General features: G+C 32.4%; 2 protein-coding genes across 2 annotated transcripts; both read right to left on the bottom strand.

The window, feature by feature from the left end:
- Positions 1–247: 247 nt before the first annotated feature.
- On the bottom strand, positions 248–15088 carry LOC117914328 (1-aminocyclopropane-1-carboxylate oxidase homolog 1-like). The gene is made up of 8 exons (XM_034829626.1): positions 14709–15088; positions 13584–14134; positions 13173–13494; positions 12538–12788; positions 5203–5206; positions 1640–1986; positions 1229–1550; positions 248–844 (listed from the first exon to the last, which is right to left on the bottom strand). Exons 2-8 carry the CDS (start codon positions 14087–14089, stop codon positions 593–595), a joined length of 2004 nt encoding a protein of 667 aa, XP_034685517.1. The 5' UTR covers positions 14090–14134; positions 14709–15088; the 3' UTR covers positions 248–592.
- On the bottom strand, positions 14808–21022 carry LOC117914515 (1-aminocyclopropane-1-carboxylate oxidase homolog). Its single transcript, XM_034829867.1, has 5 exons — positions 20819–21022; positions 20634–20714; positions 20484–20561; positions 20041–20081; positions 14808–14937 (listed from the first exon to the last, which is right to left on the bottom strand). The coding sequence occupies exons 1-5, from the start codon at positions 21020–21022 to the stop codon at positions 14808–14810; spliced, it is 534 nt and encodes a 177-aa protein (XP_034685758.1).
- Between the last annotated feature and the right edge of the window lie 22 nt (positions 21023–21044).

The following is a 21044-nucleotide window of genomic DNA, read 5'->3' as shown; positions in this document are numbered from 1 at the left end:
AATTGTTCACAACTCAGTTGTTCATTCCTTGGTAAACAATCATCAATTCATTAGTTTTGAGTTCAAGCTTACTGACAAAGAAAAATATAAATAAATAAATAATTAAAAATTAAAAGAATAATCAAATGTACAAAATCATGCATATTTTTGTTGAGATAGCATGGGAGTTCAATGTAACCTCTAGACCTAAGAAACAAGAAGCCAAATAAATAATCGATAAATAAATAAAAAGAGAGGTGAAGAAACAGAGAAGAAAAGCCCACTAGAAACTTAGATTACATGGCATCAGAAAGTTTGTTGAGATAGCACATATGTGGTATTTCAATACATGCCTGTTTGCATAAGCTTTCCTGATGTGGATAGACCATAACAAGGCTTCTACGTCACATTCAAATCAATTACATAAGCAGATCAATGTTTCGAGTTTCAGTATGCCCACAAATATGATAGCAACTCCCAATTTATACATACCTTACTAAGGAAACTACTATTAAAAGTTGAAACAATAGCCAACTCAATCACAAATAGGATAAACCCTTCCACTTCCTGGAGATTCAATTATTCCTAACCCTTCATCATCTCCATTGCCAAACTAAAGCTTGAAATGATGGAGAGCAGAAGTCCCATCATGCCTTTCTGCTCTGTGGTAGGTACCATAGTCTCTTGCTGTGGTTTCCTTGTACTTTGGAGGATTCTCTTCTGATAACAACTCCTTGATTGGTCCGTAGAGTTTTGAGGGTGGCAGACTAAATGGAGAAAAAAAGCTGCCCACTGATACTCTTGGGCCTTTATGATTTGCCAACACCCTGTGTTTTGCACTCCTAAACATGTCGTTGGATACAAGCTAAAAAATCAAACAAAAAACGTCATTGGAGAAAGTGTTAATAGTTGATAAATCATGTCATCAGTACTCCATTTGGTTGATCAAATGCCTGTCTCTTTTAGTTATATTGTAATGCGCATTTCATTTTGGTTTGAATAAATGACCAGCAGGGTAAAACACTTAAGCACGCAAAATTGGCAATTTTGATACTTACAGAAACTGAAACATAGCATGTCCACTGGTATACTCCAACAATGAACTTATGAAAAGAGTTATTACTACATTAGCAATACACAAAGGACCCAATATTGGATTCATGGCCTGAAAATTATTCAGTCAAACAGTAGGAGTGGGAAAGTGGACCAATAGAGTAAGTAGATCAAGAATAGTAGAATCTAGAATTACCTGCAGAAGATCTCCAGTGTTTATCACTAGTGCTCCAGGCACCGGGTTCACATTGACCCATTGTTTCTCATGGAGAACTTGGAGACCACCCACTTGGTCTTGTAAAAGTACAGTGAGGAATGCTGGATCAGTATGAGTTTTGGTGCCCATAGTCAATTCTGGCTCTGGGCAAGCTGGGTAGTAATGAGCCACAAGGAGAAGGCCCTCAGCACATTCCATGTCTTTCAAATGGTTTGAATTGAGGCCAAGAGCCTCTGAAACTAATTCAAACAGAGTATTAGCCAACATCTTTACTTGCTTCGAGTATTCCATGATTATATCTCTGCAAGTTGATCAAGCACATGTAATGGCAGCATTTGAAAGTAGGTTAGTTACTTAGTGTTGCACATGTTAATATGACTGACAACATACCTGCATACCGCAGGCATATCTGTTGGGTCTGGTGGATTAGGAGCAATAATACAAGAAAAGGAATCCTTCCAAGTAGCTGCTGGTGCCTGAAATAGATCAGAATTGGATACAAATTTCACCTTTTTGGAGGAATCACGAGTATAAAACTCTTTCTTCACTTCAGTGTCTTGCTCATTAAATCTACGTATTCCTTTGATCATCTCCTCCAAAACACTTTTCAGAATTCCATGATTGACAATCTGAAAAATGCCCCAAATCTCACAAGCATTTCGAACTTTGTCAATGATTTTAGCACGTAGAATTGCATCACTGTTGACACCTTCTAGGTCTATGATTGGAATTTGAAGCTGGGCATTAGTGGAAACTGACTTCTCACGGAGATTATGTTGTGGATGGATGAACATACGTGGGATCTTTGCCACCCCAGCATCTACAAGCCCCTTCACACCAGCTTTTGAATCATCAAAAGCAATTAACTCACTTTTCCGGTCATATTCAGAGTCCATTCCTTCTCGAGTGTTGCATGTGATCATATTTTTTGTGTTTTTCTGTAGGATAATCAATGGGAAAAGAGTGAAATTCTGTATTTTGAACAAATCTTAAGGAAAAGGTAGGGAGAAAGGGATCTTGCATAGTACTTGGTCTAAAAAAGGTTAGTTTGGGACCAAAACTTCCACAATTAGTACCACATTATGAGTGCAGCGAGTTTATGACAGCATGGAAGGGTGGTGCCAGCATCAACAATAACTTTGAACTATAGCCTCCACAGGTATAGTGGCATTTGGGAAGAGGCTTTAACTTGACAGATTTGTTATCAAAACTGCCAGTTACTTGCTCTGTGGAATCAATTTTCGTTTTCCATGCAGAACAAGTAAAAAAGACGCAAAATGCAAGTACTGTGTAAACTTTTTTTCTTGACAAGGACAAGACAGAAGTACATTTCTAAAGGAGAAAAAGGGGCTCAAATGGCAGAAAGCAGAGTTTTCTCTAGGAGGAAGTTACCATAAACTTCTCAGCATTGAAGTTGGGGTATATATGTGAATGCATCTAAATGATTGCTTCTTGTTTATTACAATTCTTTGAGAAGTCTGTGGATCAGAAGAACACTGACCTAATGAAGTTTACCTCTAGCTTATTGGAGTATGTAAAATCGGGTACTTCCGCTTGTGCGAAATGTCCTGAAGACTTTCACTGTCAGGCCACAGAACTCAAATTGGAAACCACCCTACCCCACCATCACATTTAACTTAAAGACTTCTTGATCTCCAGGGTTCTCCGGGAAGAAACCTTCAGAGTCTTCACGCTTGAGGCCACTGACCTTCTTTACTGTTAAAGACTCTTCTGCACAGCCTTGACTGCAAGGATCTCAGCTACAAAATGTATATAAAGGATCTCTTCTGCACCACCACCTATATAAAGGAAGCTTGGCTCTCATTCTACATAGTCCTCTTCCTCAAACAATATCAGGGTAAGACATTGAGTAGAGGTTAAGGTTCAGGACTAGGTGCTGTTTGGCTGCAGGAATGTTGTTTTAGTTTGGGTACCTTGGTCTCTTTAATATTTGACTACAATTATCCTAAGGTTGTTGGGTTACATGATTTGATTTGCATCACGGTAATAGTATAAATCCACTATGCCATGTGATGTTCAGAAAAAAAATTCTAATTTAATAATACAACTTTGTGGTACCTGTTCATCATTCAATTAATTAATTATCAAAAAAAATTTAACTTAGTACAAATATACCAACCAAGTATGAAGCGGAATCTAACATATTTTAACTGTGTATCCACATAGACTTGTTCCTAGGATTTGCAAGCTTTTTCTTAGTTACACCACCGATGGTACAGATTAAACCGTATGGGAAGGTTTGTCAAGATTGACATGGGTATTTGTTTCTAAACTCAAATTTCATATTTCCAGTCATTTTCACATCAACAAGAGCATATTAACTAACCAACACAATGTTAAAATTTCTGCCTTCAATAATCAATTACATTATCAGCTCAATCGCAAAATAACTAAGTGTTCATACAAATAGAAGGTGGATTTCCCTTCAATGGATTACTGGGTCAGCTAAGTCAGTTCCAAAACAACTCCCAGATCAGTAATGAGTCAATTGGAAACAGAACGGATCTGAAGGAAAACTGAGCAGACTCAATCACAGAGGAGAAACAAATGGTTAAAAAAATATGAACCGAGTCAGGAAATCAATTCCGAATATCCAAGCATCCTTACCCATTCAACCTCGATCATGAATACATGGTGAGTCTAGCCACACCCCAAAAAAAAAAAAAAAAAAACAAAGAATCGAAGCATTCCTCAGAGGAACTCAAATGTGGGCAGTGAAATGAAGGTCATACCAGAAAATTTGGGTTGCTGCAGCTGGTGGCGAAGTGGCACTGTTGTAACGTTCGCGCAACGCTTCTTTGCTATCGCCGCAGAAGATGGAGAGCCGCCGGAAATAAAGGTAGAAGTTGTCTTCTTTGCTATGGCGAATATTTAAAAGGATCTGCCAAAAACAAAAAGTTGACAACGTGGAAGAAAGAAAAGGGAAAATGGACGAAGAAAGCTATGGCGAATATTTAGAAGGATCGGCCAAAAATAAAAAGTTGACAACGTGGAAGAAAGAAAATGGAAAATGGACGAAGAAAGCAAACCTCAGCTCATTGGCAATGTTCAAAGCCAATTTTCAAAAACAGGTTAGAGAATACTCATTGAAAATAGTTAATTATTTTTTAAACTTAAATATGAAAAAGATTTTAAGCATAATTATTTTGGAAACTTAAATATGAAAAATAATTTTTTTTAGTATTATCTTATATATAATTGTAGACTCTCAATTTTGTCCTTCTAGCACATGTCCTATTAGATACTTATTTGATACTTTACAGTAGTTCTTTGGTGGCCCATAGCTACTCATACTACTTACCTTTTTTGAGCCACCTCGGAGACTTTGGTTGAGGGATTATCTGACCCCTTATTGTGACCCTTGACAACCTTAATTTAGAATTAGACTTTTCATTCATTTTTATGATAGTTTTTAGATACACTTGGCCCATTAAGCACCATCCTAGGCCCACTTAGATTCACCTTGACCCGCTTAGACCCACCTAGGCACCTTCTAGCCTACACGCACTCACTTTAGGTCCACTTAGGCATCTTGGCCCACCTATGTCACATTTTCGGTAATTCCTACATGACTTACATAATTTGCATGATTTGCACTTTTAATGTTTGCATGTACTCGATTTCTTATTTATTTATTTATCTATTTTATTTTATTTTATTTATTTATTTACTTGTTTATTTATTATTATTTGGTTAGTTATTTGTTTTTATTTATTTATTTGATAGAATATTGCATGAGATTGATGATTAATTGTGTAAATTGATGTCTTAATTATTTTTGTGTACCTATGATAGACATAATGTTTTTTAATTGCATAATTTTAAATTAGTTTTAATTTTCAATTTCATGACCTTTACTAATTTTAATTCTTATTTTATTTTGACATGTGATTCGAATGCACACATTGGAGAAGATTCTCGATGTAATGTACATGGCTGCATATATGTGGGGATATTCTATGCAACATGGAAAGGAGATTTATAGTGTTAAAGAAAGGAAAGCAGATCACGGCTGAATGAAGGATGGAAAGAAGATTTTTTATTTTTCTAAAAAACGAGCTGCCATCTATTTGGAAGGAAGATCACCAAAATTTTGGAGAAAAGAAAGTGACATCTGCATTATTTTATAAAGTTACCTTCACCATGCATATAAGGAAGACACGGCTACAAGGAAGGGAAGGAAGTTGCTGCCCATAGAAGAATATATGGAAACTTCCATACAAAAAGAAATTGACGTCTTGGGAAGAGAGAATGGGGCTTTTGATTATACAGACATTCAAGGAGGATTAGGCGAGGGCGCTAACAAGGTTCTATTATCTGCATATTCTGTGCGATCCGAAACAGCAGATTTACAAGCCTTGTGATTATGTCATCAAGACAGCGCAAACGGGACCCATAACCTGTGGGAAGCCAATATTGAAGTCTTCCATTCCTGTTCTCTGTACCGTCCACTTACAAAAGGCTCATAAATATCTCCACAGCCGCATGAAGGAGTCCATGCACAATTCTAATTTTCCAAGAACACGCGCACAGGTCAAATCGGGAGAGCTGCACACACAACAGGTCGGAGACATTTAGAATCAGATTTTTGAGGTAGGGGGTTGGAACTCAGCTGCACTATTCTGGGAAGGAGGGGAGATCTCCATCAAAGCGGGTAGGAATTTCATCCCCTTTATGCGTGTTGACGCCTTGATTTAATGAAGAAGATTCTATACACATTCAGTCGTGTTGATGCCTTGGTTAAATGGAAAGGCTTTCATTCACTTTTAGCCGTGTTAACACTTTGATTATGATGGAGAATGGGCAGCCACTTTGTGAATATTAATTACTTGATTCCAATCAGGTTTCAATGGCCTTGCATATAAAATCTCCATGGATGACTTTTATAACGGCTTAATGGAGATAATGGCCTTGAATTTATAAATGAATTTTAAAATAGCTTAATGGAGATAATGGCCTTGAATTTATAAATTTCCATGGATGAATCACGGAATATATGGTTGCATATGGAGAATTCCTTTGAAGGTAGTTTCATGCAAAAGGTGAATTCTTGAAAACTGAATTTTGTGGTGGACACGCGAGAATTGTGGCTGTGAATGGAAGCTTTTTCATGGCTGAAAATTCACAATGAAATGTGTTGGAAATTTGGTGAAGGACCATTGATAAGTGAGCTGAAAATTATGGCAGAATAGTGGAGGAAATTATGACTCCATGTTGTTAGTGGAGTGACTGAATTTTCTGTTAAATATATATGTGCATTTGACGAGGGTCTTCAACGGCTGAAAATTGATGAAGAAGTAAGAGAGAACACACAAGGAATTTTATTTCTTTGGCAGAGAGAGGAATTTTTTTCAGAGAGGACACGCACAAGAGCTTTTTGGGGAGCAGCAGAGGACTTCAAACACTAATTGAGCTGCCATTTTGACACATCAAGAGAGTATTTTTCTAACACAATACAGGTTAGTTTTCGGTTTTCGATACAATATTTCTCTTTTTTAGTTTGAGTTTTAGTTTATTGGTTTAATTAATTGTTTGTGATAAATTCTTTTAAATCTCGATTTCGAACAATCTTTTATTTTTATTAGATTAAATGTCCTCTTTTATGATCGCAATTCATTAGTTCTATGCTAGTTTATTTAATTCACATAAAAGTTTAAATAAAGTTTGTGTTTTTTTAATTCTAATTAATTCAATTTTAATTTGTTTTTAGTTTAAATGCATTTGTCCACCTTAATTTATTAGTTTAAATAATTTGAGAGATAAAGTTTCTTTTTTTTTTTTAATTCCGAATCAATTTAATTATAGTTTATTTTTAATTTGAATGTGTTATTGATCTTAATTCTTTAGTTTAATTGATCTTGTGAGGTAAAATTTATATTTTTAATTCCAATGAGTTTAATTATAGTTTATTTTTAATTTGAATATGTTATTGATCTTAATTCTTTAGTTTAATTGATCTTGTGAGGTAAAATTTATATTTTTAATTCCAATTAGTTTAATTCTAGTTTATTTTTAATTTGAATATGTTATTGATCTTAATTCTTTACTTTAATTGATCTTGTGAAGTAAAATTTATATTTTTAATTCCAATTAGTTTAATTTTAGTTTATTTTTAATTTGAATGTCTTATTGATCTTAATTCTTTAGTTTAATTGATCTTGTGAGGTAAAGTTCATATTTTTAATTCCGATTAGTTTAAATTCTAGTTTATTTTTAATTTGAATATGTTATCGATCTTAATTCTTTAGTTTAATTGATCTTGTGAGGTAAAGTTTATATTTTTAATTCCAATTAGTTTAATTTTAGTTTATTTTTAATTTGAATGAGTTATTGATCTTAAATCTATTAGTGTAATTGGTCTTGTAAGGTAAAGTTTATATTTTTAATTCCGATTAGTTTAAATTCTAGTTTATTTTTAATTTGAACGTGTTATCGATCTTAATTCTTTAGTTTAATTGATCTTGTGAGGTAAAGTTTATATTTTTAATTCCAATTAGTTTAATTCTAGTTATTCATGTGTTTCTTGAAATCTAAATGTTAGTTTATTGGATGATAATTTTGTTAGTTTGTTTGATTAGGAAGTCATAAATTTGTTGCCTTAGTGATTGTTGGTCAAATCTTTTTTTGAGGGTCATTGGAAACCTATGAAGGTTGGCCTTACTCTCACCACTTTAATTGACATGATTTTCTAAAATCTTTATTTTGTGATCTTTGTTTCCTTTTGTTTTGATTGATATTTTGTTTTCTATTTTTGTTATTTTAAAAATTAATTTCTTTTATTTTAAAACAAAACTCTTTTTCTAAAAAAAAAAAACCCTTGTTAAGAATTTTTTTTTTAATTTTTTTTTTTAAAAGCCTCTAGAATCAAAATCTCTTTTTTTTTAAAATAATAATAATAATAATATGCAACCATATCTTAATCGGTTCGCATCCTTCTCGATTTTCAACAAAAATTTTGGTTTTAAACAAAACGCGAATCAAAACTTGTGGTCCCAAATAAATGGGATAATTTTAGGCTAAATTCGTGTATATTAATTTGGGGAATTGGCGAAACCCCTACATAAGAAAATCTTTTCAAAATTTATTTTTGCTACCGCCCTACTATTTATTGTAATTATATTTACATTTTTCTTTTTAGGAATTGTATACAAGATATGTATGATAATTAATTATTCCGTATTTTGATAATTTTTGCTAATTAATTAGATAAGCATGCTAGGATTTATTATTTATTATTTATTATCTAACCCCCATGTCCTGAGGAAGCGCATTAGGAGTTATATATGCTATCCAGGTACGCTCCCTAATACCCACTTTCTAAACCCTATGAATATGATTGTCATTGCGTACTATGCCCATGCTTGTTATCCTGTTTGATTGCCTTGATATATATTTGATGATTGTTTGATTATCTTTTGATAAAATGTATGTTGTGTGATGTATCTCAATACTAACTTTCATATTTTATGATAGCGCTTGAGAAGTCGTCTAGGTATACACCCTAACCCTCCTTTATGGTAATTTGATCGTATTTGGCATGTTATTTTTTGAAATCACCTTAGTCTATCTAGGTATCTTCAATTAATCAATTAATTACCACATTACCCCTAATTTAGTCAATAAAGACCTCTTTAGGGCTTAGAGGGGCGCTACCTCCTAGAGGTACCTTCCCAATAAGTAACTTGATCCCCGAACTTAGACTCGGGTTTTTAAAAGACATGCTTTTTCCAAAAATTATGGAGTCACATTTTAGAGTTTTTCTTTCTTGTTTTATTTTCCCTTTAAAATAAAAAGAAAATAAGTGGCGACTCCGACTTTTCCAAAAATTATTTTTTCACAAATAAAAACCGAGTCTCGTCGATTGAGTGGGGGCGCACGTGAAAAATGCGGGTCCACAATAATATAAAAGTCTTTTAATTATTCTTCATATAAAAAATTATGGTTAAGAACATTATTTAAAAAAAAAACAAATACCGAAAAAGAATTGATTTTTATTTTAAGTTTATAAAATATATTTTCTAATTTCATAAACCACTTATATTCTAAAAAAAACACATAATTCTTTTCCAAAACAAAAAAATCTTTCAAAAAAACTCAATGTCTATTACTTAATAATTTAAGTAAACTTTAAGTCAAATTATTATCAAGTTATTAACTTAAAATTTATTACTTTATTTTTATTTTAAGTATTAAAATTTTTTGATGAAGTTAACTTCAAATAATGTAGGTCGCTTCCATATGCATGGGTAACATTCATATGCATGATAAAAAGGGGAAAATAATAACATCATCCTAAAGAAGTCTTGGTTTAAGAAATGTAAAAGTTTGGCCAACACTTTTAATGTTAAGAAAAAAGGAAAATTCCTAAAGATTGTGACAATTCTTAAAGGGCCATCTTGAGGAAAAATAATGTAGAACTTAAAAAGGTATGTAATTCCCCATCTTCAAGTATTACCAAGTTGCTCTTTTCATCTTTTAAATACATTTTTTTTTCTTTTTCATTTTACTATTATAGTTGTTACTATTAATTATTCACATTTTTAATTACTATTATTTATGTTATTATAGCTTGAATTTTATACATGCAAAGTCTTGCACATTAATTAATATTGTGTCATATATATGTTTGGATTAAACTCCTAAAAGCAAGACATTATTTGAAAGTGAAAGGGGGAGATTTAGAGTATTCACCTGCCAAGGTTAAAAATGCATCCACAATAATAACCACCACTCAATAATAATAACAACCTAGCAATAATAAACAATAATAATCCAAAGATATTCAAGCAAAAAAGGGACACTAAATATAACATGGAAAAACCCTCCAAATAAAGATAAAAAATCACAGAGAAAATTTCTTTTACTTCTATAAAATGAAGATACAAATAATCAAGTTTTCATTAGTTTCTTCGCTTCGAAAACTTATATAAATATGTGAGGTGGAAATCCATCACCCCAAAAAACAATTGATAGAAAGAGATCAGGAAGAAATCATACTACAAGAACTTCCCTGAAAAGTTGATGAAAGTGTTAAGATGTGTGAAGCCTAATTATTATCCTAAATAGCTAGAATATTTTAAGTTGGGGCATTTGGGGATTTTACACGTGATTGGGTTATCCTATTTATATTAAATTTAGGGTAGTCAACTTTGAGAGAGGTTTTTTTTTTTTGGTGGTATTGGGAGAAATAGAAAAATGTAAAGAGATAAAAACTTAGAGGGTAAGGCATTTTGGGATTCTCTTGTATTCTCTTTTTATCATAGTAAAAATCTACAGTGACTACAAGTGGACGTAACTCTCACATTGAAAATGAACCACTATAAATCTTGTGTGTTTTTTTACTTTAATTTTTTGCATTGGTTTATCATCGTTTTCAGAAAATATGATTAAGGTGTTTTAATCCTAATAGAAAGAACTTGTAACTTCACCTTTTGAGCCCTAAAATAGTACCCACATAACAATCCTAATTTTCTTTCCTTTTTTCAATGAATTTTTTTCCCTAATATACTAAAGTCCTAATGTTATTTATATTTGGGCTTAAAGAATACCTAACTATAAAATAGCCTAATACATGGGCTCATGGGATGGACAAACTTGGCCCAACAATCTCTCCCCCCAGCACATGAGAGAGGACTGCCAATCTATATCCCCATCACATGGAGTTCAAACCTGCTACGCTGATGCACAACTGAAGCTTCTACTTGGGAACACCTTTGTCAACATGTTAAGGCATTCTTGTTTGTGTGAATCTTCTTCAACTTGGATGCATTTTCTTCAATTGTATCCCTCAACCACTTGAATACCCTTTTTTTTTTCAATGATTTTCTTCCTTTAGGAAGTTGTACTGACTCATAGGTTTCATTTTTCTACAAGGAATCCATCTCATCTTACATAACTCTCAACCAATTGCTACTATCCTCGTGAGACTCAGCTTCCTAAAAAATTTATGGCTCCCCCACATCAATTATTAGCATGTACTCAAAGGAGGGATATCTAGTAGAGGGACGATGCTCTCTAGTAAACCTCCTAGCATGGTGTACCAAATCCTCCTAATGAAGTGACTACTCCTCCTACTCCTCATACTTAACTGGCTCATGTAGGTATGTCACTTGCATTATCATCTTATTTAAGCAATGACAGATCCAAATATTTTTAGGTAAGGAATTTATAAATCTAGGAACGTTATAATAAATCAAATTTAAATCATTCCTAAACATAAAACCTTTTAAAAATAGAAAGATGAATCTCCAAAATTCTTGGAGAATTGTGTCATGAGCACTCGAGTGCTCTCCTTAGTGCTTGAGTGGTGGAGAAGGTTTTTAAAAACATTTTTAAAATATTTTTAACTCAATTTTAAAAACCTTAGCCTACATTATCCCTTCACCAACATTAATTTATTTTTCTTAAACCTTTCTATACTTACATGTGTTATCTCTATTTATCACTATATTCAAAGGAGAGTAAGACACGATTTAAAAAAACCATAAATCAAAACAAATGGAATAAAATTTCATCCTTAAATTGCACAGCCTAATGTACCACCAGTTTTGGGGCATGGTTTATTTTTATGATCATGAAAATTCATAGTTTCATTCAATTACTCCCGACATTCTGATTCCATTTTCTTCGTGAGAGTTCTCTCCAATGACTTGAAAATGTAAACAACTGTTCACAACTCACGTTGTTCATTCCTTGGTAAACAACCATCAATTCATCAATTTTTGAGTTCAAGCTTACTGAAAGAGAAAAATATAAATAAATAAATAAATAAAAATTAAAACAATAATCAAATGTACAAAATCATGCATATTTTTGTTGAGATAGCATGGGAGTCCAATGTAACCTCTAGACCCAAGAAACAAGAAGCCAAATAAATAATCGATATATAAATAAAAAGAGAGGTGAAATAACAGAGAAGAAAAGCCCACTAGAAACTTAGATTATATGGCATCAGAAAGTTTTGAAAGCTCAAATGTGCCTTGCACATGTGGTATTTCAATACATGCCTGTTTGCATAACCTTTCCTGATGTGGATAGACCATAACAAGGCTTCTACTTCACATTCAAATCAATTACATAAGCAGATCAATGTTTCGAGTTTCAGTATGCCCACAAATATGATAGCAACTCCCAATTTATACATACCTTACTAAGGAAACGACTATTAAAAGTTGAAACAATAGCCAACTCAATCACAAATAGGATAAACCCTTCCACTTCCTGGAGATTCAATTATTCCTAACCCTTCATCATCTCCATTTCCAAACTAAAGCTTGAAATGCTGGAGAGCAGAAGTCCCATCAAGCCTTTCTGCTCTGTGGTAGGTACCATAGTCTCTTGCTGTGGTTTCCTTGTACTTTGGAGGATTCTCTTCTGATAACAACTCCTTGATTGGTCCGTAGAGTTTTGAGGGTGGCAGACTAAATGGAGAAAAAAAGCTGCCCACTGATACTCTTGGGCCTTTATGATTTGCCAACACCCTGTGTTTTGCACTCCTAAACATGTCGTTGGATACAAGCTAAAAAATCAAACAAAAAACGTCATTGGAGAAAGTGTTAATAGTTGATAAATCATGTCATCAGTACTCCATTTGGTTGATCAAATGGCTGTCTCTTTTAGTTATATTGTAATGCGCATTTCATTTTGGTTTGAATAAATGACCAGCAGGGTAAAACACTTAACCACGCAAAATTGGCAATTTTGATACTTACAGAAACTGAAACATAGTATGTCCACTGGTATACTCCAACAATGAACTTATGAAAAGAGTTATTACTACATTAGCAATACACAAAGGACCCAATATTGGATTCATGGCCTGAAAATTATTCAGTCAAACAGTAGGAGTGGGAAAGTGGACCAATAGAGTAAGTAGATCAGGAGTAGTATAATGTAGAATTACCTGCAGAAGATCTCCAGTGTTTATCACTAGTGCTCCAGGCACCGGGTTCACATTGACCCATTGTTTCTCATGGAGAACTTGGAGACCACCCACTTGGTCTTGTAAAAGTACAGTGAGGAATGTTGGATCAGTATGAGTTTTGGTGCCCATAGTCAATTCTGGCTCTGGGCAAGCTGGGTAGTAATGAGCCACAAGGAAAAGGCCCTCAGCACATTCCATGTCTTTCAAATGGTTTGAATTGAGGCCAAGAGCCTCTGCAACTAATTCAAACAGAGTATTAGCCAACATCTTTACTTGCTTCGAGTATTCCATGATTATATCTCTGCAAGTTGATCAAGCACATGTAATGGCAGCATTTGAAAGTAGGTTAGTTACTTAGTGTTGCACATGTTAATATGACTGACAACATACCTGCATACCGCAGGCATATCTGTTGGGTCTGGTGGATTAGGAGCAATAATACAAGAAAAGGAATCCTTCCAAGTAGCTGCTGGTGCCTGAAATAGATCAAAATTGGATACAAATTTCACCTTTTTGGAGGAATCACGAGTATAAAACTCTTTCTTCACTTCAGTGTCTTGCTCATTAAATCTACGTATTCCTTTGATCATCTCCTCCAAAACACTTTTCAGAATTCCATGATTGACAATCTGAAAAATGCCCCAAATCTCACAAGCATTTCGAACTTTGTCAATGATTTTAGCACGTAGAATTGCATCACTGTTGACACCTTCTAGGTCTATGATTGGAATCCGAAGCTGGGCATTAGTGGAAACTGACTTCTCACGGAGATTATGTTGTGGATGGATGAACATACGTGGGATCTTTGCCACCCCAGCATCTACAAGCCCCTTCACACCAGCTTTTGAATCATCAAAAGCAATTAACTCACTTTTCCGGTCATATTCAGAGTCCATTCCTTCTTGAGTATTGCATGTGATCCTATTTTTTGTGTTTTTTTTCTGTAGGATAATCAATGGGAAAAGAGTGAAATTCTGTATTTTGAACAAATCTTAAGGAAAAGGTAGGGAGAAAGGGATCTTGCATAGTACTTGGTCTAAAAAAGGTTAGTTTGGGACCAAAACTTCCAATTAGTACCACATTATGAGTGCAGTGAGTTTATGACAGCATGGAAGGGTGGTGGCAGCATCAACAATAACTTTGAACTATAGCCTCCACATGTATAGTGCCATTTGGGAAGAGGCTTTAACTTGACAGATTTGTTATCAAAACTGCCAGTTACTTGCTCTGTGGAATCAATTTTCGTTTTCCATGCAGAACAAGTAAAAAAGACGCAAAATGCAAGTACTGTGTAAACTTTTTTTCTTGACAAGGACAAGACAGAAGTACATTTCTAAAGGAGAAAAGGGGCTCAAATGGCAGAAAGCAGAGTTTTCTCTAGGAGGAAGTTACCATAAACTTCTCAGCATTGAAGTTGGGGTATATATGTGAATGCATCTAAATGATTGCTTCTTGTTTATTACAATTCTTTGAGAAGTCTGTGGATCAGAAGAACACTGACCTAATGAAGCTTACCTCTAGCTTATTCCAGTATGTAAATCGGGTACTTCCGCTTGTGCGAAATGTCCTGAAGACTCTCACTGTCAGGCCACAGAACTCAAATTGGAAACCACCCTACCCCACCATCACATTCAACTTAAAGACTTCCTGATCTCCAGGGTTCTCCGGGAAGAAACCTTCAGAGTCTTCACGCTTGAGGCCACTGACCTTCTTTACTGTTAAAGACTCTTCTGCACAGCCTTGACTGCAAGGATCTCAGCTACAAAATGTATATGTAGCACCACCACCTATATAAAGGAAGCTTGGCTCTCATTCTACATGGTCCTCTTCCTCAAACAATATCAGGGTAAGACATTGAGTAGAGGTTAAGGTTCCGGACTAGGTGCTGTTTGGCTGCAGGAATGTTGGTTTAGTTTGGGTATCTTGGTCTCTTTAATATTTGACTACAATTTTCCTAAGGTTGTTGGGTTACATGATTTGATTTGCATCACGGTAATAGTATAAATCCACTATGCCATGTGATGTTCAGAAAAAAAATTCAAATTTAATAATATAATTTTGTCGTACCTGTTCATCATTCAATTAATTAATTATCAAAAAAAATTTAACTTAGTAGAGACAAATATACCAACCAAGTATGAAGGGGAATCTAGCATATTTTAACTGTGTATCCACATAGACTTGTTCCTAGGAGTTTGCAAGCTTTTTCTTAGTTCACACCACCGATGGTACAGATTAAACCGTATGGGAAGGTTTGTCAAGATTGACATGGGTATTTGTTTCTAAACTCAAATTTCATATTTCCAGTCATCTTCACATCAACAAGAGCATATTAACTAACCAACACAATGTTAAAATTGCTGCCTTCAATAATCAATTACACTATCAGCTCAATCGCAAAATAACATACAAATAGAAGGTGGATTTCCCTTCAATGGATTACTGGGTCAGCTAAGTCAGTTCCAAAACAACTCCCAGATCAGTAATGAGTCAATTGGAAACAGAACGGATCTGAAGGAAAACTGAGCAGACTCAATCACAGAGGAGAAACAAATGGTTAAAAAAATATGAACCGAGTCAGGAAATCAATTCCGAATATCCAAGCATCCTTACCCATTCAATCTCGATCATGAATACATAGTGAGTCTAGCCACACCCAAAAAAAAAAAAAAACAAACAAACAAAGAATCGAAGCACTCCTCAGAGGAACTCAATTGTGGGCAGTGAAATGAAGGTCATACCAGAAAATTTGGGTTGCTGCAGCTGGTGGCGAAGTGTCACTGTTGCAGTTAAAAAAATGGCAAACATGCCCTCCGGAACTAGTGCCAATACTCCATTTGCGACACAACCTGCTAGACTTTGTTGTAAATTATCCTGGAGATTATGTTGTGGATGGATGAATATACGAGGGATCTTTGTCACCCATCCATCTACGAGTCCCTTTACACAAAGTTTGGTATCATCAAAAGCTTTTATTTCACTGTTCCAGTCATTTTGCGATTCGATTTCTGCCTCAACTTGGTTCTCACTAATTTTTCCTTAGTGAAATGAAAACTGTGTTTGGAGTGAGAAACACTCTGCTTATTCATTAAAGGCTTCTGAATCATCAAAAGCTTTAGGCTCACCTTCCTAAGCAAAATCTTTTATTTACTCTACTGATTTCTTTTACCTTTCTGTAAGTGCATTTGTTGTAAATATTTTAGTACATAGGCCAACTTTCTTCTTTTTTCTTGAAAAAAATAAATGTCAACTACCTTTGCTGGAAAAAAAAATCCAAACTTCGTTTTCACTACATGTGCTAAAGGCCTAAGAAGACTGAGTCAGGTGGGGCTCAGACCTTATCCATGAGTACAGATTGAGCTGGGGAAGTCTGGGGAGAAGGAAAAGGATGAAGAGGCAGGGGACATGCCTTAATCTTTGGGAGAATTGTGTTTTCAACCCAACTAAGTTGGGTAATTGAGGTAAGGTCCTCCTATCACTTATAATTAAATTTAAAACCCAATAAAAGAATAGAAATTGAGATGAAATATATTGTCTTTAAAAAATTCTTAAAATACCCTTAACTATTAAATGAAAAAACTAACAAATCACCTCATCTTTCTCATTCTCTCTTTTCACTCTTTTACCTTTCTCTCACCTATTTAATAGTGAAACTAAATTTAATTTTTTTTTTCATCAAATTGAATATGAAAGATGGTTAAAAATTATTATTACCAAATACATTTTTGAAATGAATAAATTTAAATACCTCATTAAATATTATTCTTTTTCAAATTTACATAATGTATAATAAATATTTTTTTAATATGTTGAAAACTTACCTAATATATAATAAATATTATTCTTTATTTCAAACTTATATTATTTCTCATATATATTAAATAATTTTGAAACACTTCATAAAATATTAGTATTATTTGTTTGTTCTAACTTATAAATTAAATATCATCAATTTTTTTTTTTTCAATTTTATAGAACATATAATAAATACTTTTTAAATACCTCGTAAAATATTTTTTTTTTCTAACTTACAAATTAAACATATGATATTTATTATTTCAAAAATAATGTAAACACTCACATACATACATACATATATATATATATATATATATATAATATATATATATATATATATATATATATATATATATATATATATATATATATATATATTCCAATAATTTTGAAAGTGTAAATAGGGTAATTGGCCGAATTAAAGTCTTCAAAATATTCAAAATTTCTCCATTCCAAAATTACTTAATTTCTTTCCACACTAATCTTAAATATTTTTTAATAAATATTTAAATATTTAAAACCATTAAAATAAATATTTTCTTATTAAAGCATTTTTTTCAAAGTAATAAGATAAAAATCATGAAATCTTCAAAACTATAATTACAACAAATATTTTTAATTTTAAAACTAATTTCAAATTTTAAATTAATGATTTAAAAAAATAAAAATATTATAAAAATAATTTTTGTTTACTTTTAATTCCATTTAAATATAATTTTTTTAATCTCTATTGATAACAATAAAATTATATTTATAAAGGCAAAATAGTAAAAATATATATTTCATTTAGTTTACTTATAATGAACAATTCAAACATGATTGATTTTAATTTTATTTCCTATGTGTTAATTTTTGTAGGGAATGTCTTAATGACATAGTTTGGTAAAAAAAGAAAAAAAAAAACTATCAATAATCTTCTTAATGTCAAACTCAAGTTGTTTCAAAATCGTACAAACCTATTAGGAGTCTTGTATACTCTTGTACATTTAATACATTTCCCTTGTATAGTTAGTGTAATACGCTTGTATAATGACACAAATTTCATATCTCTCATAAGTTATATGTCCATGTAGGTATATTAATCATATTTTCAATGGTTTGGCTCAGAAAATTGTGGATGACTTAAGGTCATTCTTTTTCCCCAAATATCATTATTGGGGAAAATATTGGAATTTTCATGTGAGAGTTAAATAAAGTGCATGACATAGGTGTACAATCCTTGGGTGACAAGGAAAATAAAAAAGTGGTTTAGAATATATTGAAATCATTCACAAAGGGTAATCTTGTACACATTTGTACAATTAGTACATTTCCCTTGTATAGTTAGTGTAATACCCTTGTATAATGTTATAAATTTCATATCGCTCCTAAGTTATGTGTCCACGTAGGAGTGTTTAACTATATTTCCAATGGTTTAATTGAAAAGATGGTGGATGACTTAAGGTCAAAAAAAAATTCCCCAAATATCATTATTAGGGAAAATATTGGAATTTTTATGTGGGAATTAAATAAAGTGCATGACATATATGTACAATTCATGAGTGATAAGAAAAATAAAGAAATGACTCATAATTGATTATAGATTGAAATCATTCACAAAGGGTAATTTTGTACACATTTGTACAATTAATACATTTCTCTTGTATAGTTAGTGTAATACTCTTGTATAATGTCATAAATTTCATATCGCTCCTAAGTTATGTGTCTACGTAGGAGTGTTTAACCATATTTCCAATGGTTTAGTTGAAAAAATGGTGGATGACTTAAGGTCAAAAAAAAATTTCCCCAAATATCATTATTGGGGAAACTATTGGAATTTCCATGTGAGAATTAAATAAAGTGCATGACATATATGTACAATTCATGAGTGATAAGTAAAATAAAGGAATGACTCATAATCAATTATAATCTTTCACAAAGGGTAGCTTTGTTTACCTTTGTACACTTAGTACATTTCCCATATACAGTTAGTGTAATACAATTGTACAGTGTTACAATAAATGAATAAATAATTTTTTTATTTTCATATAAAAAAATAGTACTAAACAAGGTTTTCAATTTTCATTTTTAAAAATAGTTTTCATTTTTTAATTAAACATATTTTCAAAAAGAGACAATATAGAAAATAAAAAATAAAAACTAGAAAAATATTTTAAAACCAAATTCAAATATAATCTATATAATTTTTAACTACTTGTTTTCATCTAAAATAAGTAAATTTACATTTCAACCCTTTTATATAAGAAAAATTCAATCTCTACTATGTATTGATATAATTCACTTCTAAAATTAAGTCATATAAAGACATTTTAATTGAGTACTTAAAATAAAAACGCCCAATCTATCATCTTTCTTTCCTTTTCTTTTTCTTATTTTAATAAATTTTCAATTAATTAAAATCATTAAAAAAAAATCCTTAATAAAAAAATATATAACATTTCATATAACTTATTACTAAAAATCATGTTCAAAAAGTTATTAAAATAAGGAAGGAAAAAGATTAAAAAAAATTAAACTTTTTATTTTATAATAGTAAACAAAAACTTTAAAATACTTTTTAGTATAAAAGAAATTAAAATAGTGAATATATTTATTTTAAACAGTATTTTAATCATTAAATTATTTACTTCTAAAATGTAAAAGATAAAAATAAATGTAAAAGATAATTTTTATTTATTTAATTTAATATTTTTTAGAAAGTATTTTCCAAAATAGTCTTTGAATCATTAATATAATTTTTTATTTATAATTTAAAAATAAAAAAATAATGTTGATTTTTCAATTATTTATAAAAGAGTTTTAAAAAATAATGAAAAATCCAAAAATTGTTAAATAAAAAAGAATAGTGGCTTGTGAAGAGTGGTAAAATAAAGACAAAAATGAGTCAAGTGAGTATTTTTGTCAATTTCTATCTTATATCCTTATAATCAATTATGGGTGGTTGGAGGACCTTCCTTAATTATCAAGTCTATATAGGTTGAAAACATAATTGTCCCTTAATCTTTTGCAGGGCTTGGCTGACTTTTCTTTACCTCAGACAAAAAATAACCCAATCTCTTCACTTCCTTCAAGTATTGGACCACTATACCTCTGCAAGTGAATTAATCACTGTTTAACAGAAATACTTGAAAGCAGCTCGACTATTGCTTGTTGAAAGTAGAGTTTATGGGAAATTTTTAACTTTTTTTTTCTGCGAGTTTTGAGATTGTAGAAATCATTTGGGATTGGTTTTGAGAGAGTTAGAAACTGCTTCTTAATATTTGGAAGTACTTTCTTGCAAAAGTGAGGTGTTTGACAAACTTTTGAAAGATGCTTCAAAAAACTTGAAGAACCATTTGGTATGTGATTTTTCCAAAAATCACTTTTGAAAAGTATCATGAATACAAGCTTAAAGCATTGTAATCAAAATCACTGCCAATTGGACTCTTAAGTAACATGATACCTTAGTCTTTCACATGTTAATAATATAAGGCTCGCACCATTCCTGCATACAGCAGGCAATTCTTCGTGGTCTGGAGGATTAGGAGCCATTGAACAAGCCAAGTTCCCCTCCCAAGTAGCTGCCTGTGCCTGAAATAATTCAAAATTGGAAAGAAATGACAATTTCTTCTTGAAGTCCCTTATGTAGAACTGCTATTTCACTTCGGCGTCTTGCTCATGACATCCACGTATCCCATCTGTCATCTCCTCCAAAACACTTGTGGGAATTCCATGATTGACCACCTGAAAGAATCCCCAGGTTTCACATGCATCCCGAACTTGGTCTATGATTTGAACCTGTAGACTTCCCTTGCTATCAACCCCATCAAGGTCTATCAACGGAATACCCAACTACGACTACGAGTTGGTTGAACCAGATTCCGCTTGCAGATTAAACTTTGGTTGATGAATATGCGGGGGATCTTTGTTACCCCGGCATCTACAAGCCCCTTGACGCCAGTTTTTGAACCATCAAAAGCTTTTAATTCACTTTCCCGATCATATTCAGATTGAATTCCTGCTTTAGAATTAGTTGAGCTTGTGAGCATCATTTTTAGATTCCTTTCTTTCTTC

Source organism: Vitis riparia, chromosome 5, assembly GCF_004353265.1.
Source record: "Vitis riparia cultivar Riparia Gloire de Montpellier isolate 1030 chromosome 5, EGFV_Vit.rip_1.0, whole genome shotgun sequence".
Taxonomy (NCBI): Eukaryota; Viridiplantae; Streptophyta; class Magnoliopsida; order Vitales; family Vitaceae; genus Vitis; species Vitis riparia.
This window is presented reverse-complemented; position numbering and strand designations above follow the sequence as displayed.